The 6,658-nt window shown below is 37.7% G+C and overlaps 1 protein-coding gene across 1 annotated transcript; it reads right to left on the bottom strand.

The window, feature by feature from the left end:
* Nucleotides 1–655: 655 nt before the first annotated feature.
* Nucleotides 656–1,162, bottom strand: LOC121865894. The gene has a single exon (XM_042365455.1). It carries the CDS (start codon nucleotides 1,160–1,162, stop codon nucleotides 656–658), a length of 507 nt encoding a protein of 168 aa, XP_042221389.1.
* Between the last annotated feature and the right edge of the window lie 5,496 nt (nucleotides 1,163–6,658).

Genomic DNA, 6,658 nt, shown 5'->3' with positions numbered 1-6,658 from the left:
TGCCCTCAGGCTGGTGGTATTTAAGTTTGTCACGTCCTTGTGACTAAGCTGCCCTCAGGCTGGTGGTATTTAACTTTGTCACGTTCTCGTGACTAAGCTGCCCTCAGGCTGGTGGTAATTAACTTTAATTTTGTCACGTTCTCGTGACTAAGCTGCCCTCAGGCTGGTGGTATTTCACTTTAATTTTGTCGCGTTCTCGTGACTAAGCTGCCCTCAAGATGGTGGTATTTAACTTTAATTTGGTCACGTTCTCGTGACTAAGCTGCCATCAGGCAGGTGGTATTTAACTTTGTCACGTCCTTGTGACTAAACTGCCCTCATGCTGGTGGTATTTAACTTTGTCACGTCCTTGTGACTATGCTGCCCTCAGGCTGGTGGTATTTAACATTGTCTCGTTCTCGTGACTAAGCTGCCCTCAGGCTGGTGGTATTTAAGTTTGTCACGTTCTCGTGACTATGCTGCCCTCAGGCCGGTGGTATTTAACTTTGTCACGTTCTTGTGACTAAGCTGCCCTCAGGCCGGTGGTATTTAACTTTGTCACATTCTCGTGACTAAGCTGCCCTCAGGCTAGTGGTATTTAACTTTGTCACGTCCTTGTGACTAAGCTGCCCTCAGGCTGGTGGTATTTAAATTTAATTTTGTCACGTTCTCGTGACTATGCTGCCAGGACAGCTGCACAAAGTTCCAGCCTTGGTATTGTCAGTTGCTTGAGTGGGGCCAGCTTGGCCCGTCCGTACACGAAAGAGCACTGGATACTTCCGCCAGAGTCTACCATTCTCAGATAGGTCACCGCACCGTAAGCAGCCTGCGATGCATCGCAGAAGGTGTGCAACTGTAGTGAGATGATTTCTTTAGTACATGCTGTTTTTAGGTATCTGGGTACCATTAATTTCCCTAGGTGGGCCAGTTCTTCTAGCGAGGTGCTCCAGGTCGTGTGATTAACAGCCGACAAAGGTTCGTCCCACCCTAATCGACGCCTGCATTCACACTGAAATAATATTTTAGCCCTGATGATGAATGGGGCCACGAACCCCAGTGGGTCATAAATAGAACTGACCAGGCTTAGTACTCCTCTCCTGGTCGCTGGCCTTGAGTTTGGTTGCACCTTGATGGCGAGCTGATCACCTTCCAGGAGCCACCTAACCCCCAGGGCTCGCTCCATTGGCAATTTGTCTTGCCTCAGATCAATTTCCTTCAGTGCATTTTGCCTCTGAAGATGTCTTGAATAAAGACGAAAGCTAAGGTACTCCATTCTTTCCCTTTTCCCGTGTGATTTTATCAAGATTTATCTTATCCACGTTTTCATTGTGGATTTACATGAAATATATGTATATATATATATATATATATATATATATATATATATATATATATATATATATATATATATATATATATATATATATATATATATATATATATATATATTTATATATATATATATATATATATATATATATATATATATATTATATGTATATGTATATATACATGCTGATAACCACAAGGAAACAAGAAGTTCCTATGCGCTTTCAGGTAATTCACATCTTCAAGGGCGAGAACAGACTAAGGAGTAATGCGCACCTACAGTGATTTACTCACACACACACACACACACACACACATATATATATATATATATATATATATATATATATATATATATATATATATATATATATATATATATATATATATATATATATATATATATATATATATATATATATATATATATATATATATATATATATATATATATATATATATATATATATATATATATATATATATATATATATATATATATATATATATACATATATATATATGTAATATTCAGAAATTTCAGAGTAATTTCAAATGCCTCGCCATTAGCGATACTGAGCGTTCAAGGTCATCTGAGGGGAGAGAGCGCTGCCTGCTCATAGCGAGAGATTGCGGAACTAGGCCTATATGATATTAAATGTAATTTACCGAATTAATAATGATGCGATTCATGAAATAAGGGACTATTATTGAATTTGAAATTATTATAGATCGTTTATCAGTCTGAATATGTTACGGGTGTCCCAAGGAGTTATTAGTTAGGCGGAAAATATGTCACGTAGGCATAAGCTAACGCCTTGGGAGGACGCGACGCTGGCTGGCCCTCAGTGGCGGGGAGCATTCAGACAAAACAAGACGTCCCTGCGTCCGTCACAGAAATAGTCACGTGGCCTAGTCACCTGTGCTGCGCTATTGCAGTATAACAAGTAAGTCTCATTCGATCTCAGACAGGGTTAGATACGGCAGTGGTAAAGTAAACTAGAGCTAACAGTGAGTTCATTTCAGGGTTTCCGTCAGAACCCACTTGACTGGAGTTGACCCGAGTTGACCGGAGTTGACTGCGAGAGATTGACTGCCGTTTGAGACTGCCGTTGATGATTGAGGGTGGCGATTGTCGCCATTGGACCGATCAGTGTAGGCCTGTCACTGTTTAGCGGGGTAGCAAAGGATCTCTTGAGTGAACGAGTGCTCCCGACAACTAACATGACACGGGACCAGCATCAGCAGTGGGTGATCAGTTCTTACCACTCGGGTGCACAACACCACATGTCCCGAGCAGCTTAGTGAAACCCTCTTGCTAACGGGAAGCTAAAGTTTCTCTCAACTGTACAAGGTCTGATTGGCTCACTCCCTTCCGCTTTATGGACGCACTGGGAGTACACTGAGGCTATCTGAGTAAACTAATGGTCACACACTGAGACCGTGAGTCTAGGTCTCTAGGAGATACCTAGAGGAACATTTACCCTCTTTTATTTCGGGTGTAGTTAACACCATTCCTCAGACTGATATTATCTTGACGTGTGTAGTTTAATAGTTCCTAAATAATTTTGATAGTATTGTTTTTGAATGTTTGTGCCATTAAGTGGAACCAGAGTGATACTGTGATTTGATTCTTTTAATGCATCTAATTGTTCTTCATAATTCTGATCTCAGGTATAACCTTGTTCCCCAGAGTAGTGGTTAAGTTAGGTTAGGAAGTGTGCATCTGTTGGGGTGATATAATTTTGTTGAGTGTCCTTAAGGCCTATTCATTGTAGAGTATTTAATTTCTTATTTTTATTACCATTTCCTCAGTGACTGATATTATTTTGTTGAAAGCCCTTAAGGCCTATTCATTGTAAAGTATTTAATTTCTTATTTTTTATTACCATTTCCTCAGTGACTGAAATTATTTTGTTGAAAGCCCTTAAGGCCTATTCATTGTAGAGTATTTAATTTCTTATTTTTTATTACCATTTCCTCAGTGACTGATATTATTTTGTTGAAAGCCCTTAAGGCCTATTCATTGTAGAGTATTTAAATTCTTATTTTTTATTACCATTTCCTCAGTGACTGATATTATTTTGTTGAAAGCCCTTAAGGCCTGTTTCATGTGTGCAAGCAACATTTCTTAATACTGCAAATTTATTGTTGCCTGAGTTTCTAATAATTTCTATATCATGTATAACTTTTATTCCCCAGAGTAGTGTTTTAAGTTCAAGTTAAGAGGTGAGCATATTGGTGTACCATTATTTGATTGTGTTTGTAGTGTTGGAGGGAATATAAGTGTCTAAATTTTACAGTGTGTCTCATTCATCCCAGTCACAGACGCTATCCTTCCACGGGTCACGGACAATTCATTTTGTTTAGTAGATTTAAGTGTTCTTGTGCTGGTTCGGGATTTTTCTCAAAGGGGCGCTTCCACTGCCATTACCATCTATTAATCTTTAATAAACCCCAAGTCAAGTGAGAAATTAAAGTCCAGTAAATTCCGACCGGTTACATATATATATATATATATATATATATATATATATATATATATATATATATATATATATATATATATATATATATATATATATATAATATATATATATATATATATATATATATATATATATATATATATATATATATATATATATATATATATATATATATATATATTGTTACGCCGTCTCTTAATATACTTTAATATCCAGGTTCTAGGCATAACCAAACAAAAAGAAAGTGAAGTAAATCAAAAGGGAAAAAAAAATAAAGTAAACCTTTAAGAATTTAATTAAATTAAATTTTAACACAATAAAGATCCTCATAGGCTGTCACAACAGATTGATTCACTATCGAAACCTTTAAGACACAAATGATACTAAACACCGAAACATCAAAAGAATAAAAATAAAGCATTGGATTAAGTTAACAGTGTATAAACATATAAAATGACTAACACTGAAATTAACTAACGTGAAACAACATTGAATTACTTAAATGTAACTAAGCAAGCACTGATGGACACATAAGAGACATAAATAGGTACTCACATAGATATACCACATGGGTGGCGACAGTAACAACACAGTAATAAAATGAAGTATAAGTAACAGGTGATAAGTGTCACTCAAAAAAAAGTAAACTGAATGACATGGAGGACTGGACTAAACTCCTTCTGCTGGTGAGTCCTTTATACAGTATAAGGTCGGCTCCCGCCACGCCGGTGAAAATGGGTCGTTTAACCATGCAGATGGTCGTTAGAGAAACAAAGAATGCTTGTTACAATATTAAATAACGAAATAAGATAGGTTTGAACAAATATTGACAGTTAAAACCTAAACAGCACAGGGTAAGGTGACTAGAATATATAAGAGTAAATTTAACACATCATTACAGGAATAATATGGAACATGGAAGCATGTTATATATAAAAAAAATAGAAAAATACGACACGGTCGTAACCAGTTTCCTATTTTAGTATGAACATAAGAACATAAGAAAATAAGGAGTCTGCAATAGGCCGGTTGGCCTGTGCATGGCAGCTCCTGTCGAGAGTTACTACCACTCTCTATCATCCATGAATCTATCTAGCCTCCTTTTGAAACTTTCTAGAGTTCCCGCACTTACTACAAAGTTGCTAAGCTTGTTCCACTCGTCCACCACCCTATTTGTGAACCAGTTTCTTCCTATCTCCCTCGTAAACCTAAACTTATCCAACTTGAATCCGTTGCTCCGAGTCCTATCCTGCTCGGATATTATAAGAACTTTATCTATGTCCCCTTTATTGATTCCTTTCACTCACTTAAATACTTCTATCATATCTCCTCGCACTCTTCGTCTTTCTAGGGAATGCAAGTTAAGTTTCTTTAACCTATCCTGATATGGAAGGTTTCTAAGTCCCGGAATCATTTTTGTCATTCTTCGCTGCACCGACTCTAGTGAATTTATATCCATTCTATAATAGGGGCACCAGAACTGAACCGCATAATCGAGGTGCGGCCTGACTAGCGCAAGATATAGTTGCAATAAGACCTCTGCACTCTTGTTGCTTACACTTCTAGATATAAAACCCAATACTCTGTTTGCCTTATTTCGAACATTAACGCACTGTTTCTAGGCCGTAGGTCCGGGCTTACAAGTACCCCTAGATCTCTTTCACAAGTCGACTTCTCTAGGTTGATGTTGCTAAGGCTGTATACATTATAAGTATTTGTTCTTCCAATATTAAGTACGCTGCACTTGCTGGTGTTGAATTTCATTTGCCATTTTTCAGACCACCCCTGCAGTTTATTTAGATCCTCCTGTAATGCATTTGCATCCTGCCCCGAATTAATTTGCCGCCCTATTTTGGTGTCATCCGCAAACTTGCTTATGTCACTGCTGATCCTAGTATCTAGATCGTTTATGTAGATTAGGAACAAGAGTGGGCCTAGTACTGACCCCTGGGGAACCCCACTGGTTTCACGGCCCCACTCAGATTTAACACCATCTACGCTGACCCTCTGTGTTCTATAGGCGAGCCAAGATTTTATCCAATTTAAAACTTTCCCCTCGATACCATGAGCCTTAATTTTTCTCAGAAGCCTCTGATGCAGTACTCTGTCAAATGCTTTGCTAAAGTCTAAGTAAATAACATCGTAATTTTCGTCATTATCTACTACCTCGAAGACTTTCCTAAAAAACGTCAGCAGATTTGTTAGACAAGATTTTCCCTTTGTAAACCAATGTTGAGAGTCGTAGATTAATTTGTTTTTCTCTACATGCAATCGGATGCTATTTGCTATAATTGATTTAAGAAATTTCCCCACTACTGACGTCAAACTGATCGGCCGGTAATTTGACGCTGATGCTCTGTCTCCCTTTTTGAATATGGGTACTACATTTGCCTGTTTCCACAAGTCTGGCACAACTCCAGTGTCTAATGATTTTGTAAATAAGTTTACGAGGGGTCCGCTAATCTCTTCCCTACACTCTTTCAAGACTCGAGGGAAAATTTCATCCGGCCCTGGGGATTTTGTTTTCTTTAGTATATTTATCTTCTTAAGAACATCCTCTTTTCTGATAGTGATATTCTTTAATTTCTCTTCTTCCTTTCCCTTAAATATCAGTTCCACCTCTGGAATTTCTTCGTGAATCTCTTCTGTGAAAACTGATAAGAAGTAGCTGTTTAATGCTTTGCTTATTTCCTCGTTGTCATCGATCACTTCCCCCATCCCTGAATTTAAAGGCCCAACTTTGTCCTTGACCTTTGTCCTATATACCTGTAAAAATCCCTTGGGATTCGCCTTGGATTCTCTTGCTATCCTGATTTCGTAGTCCCTCTTTGCCTTCCTTATATTTTTCTTAACTTTCCTAG

This window comes from Homarus americanus, unplaced genomic scaffold (assembly GCF_018991925.1).
Source record: "Homarus americanus isolate GMGI-L3 unplaced genomic scaffold, GMGI_Hamer_2.0 scaffold32583, whole genome shotgun sequence".
In the NCBI taxonomy this organism is placed as follows: domain Eukaryota; kingdom Metazoa; phylum Arthropoda; class Malacostraca; order Decapoda; family Nephropidae; genus Homarus; species Homarus americanus.
Note: the sequence above shows the minus strand (reverse complement) of the source record. Positions and strands in the feature narration are given on the sequence as shown.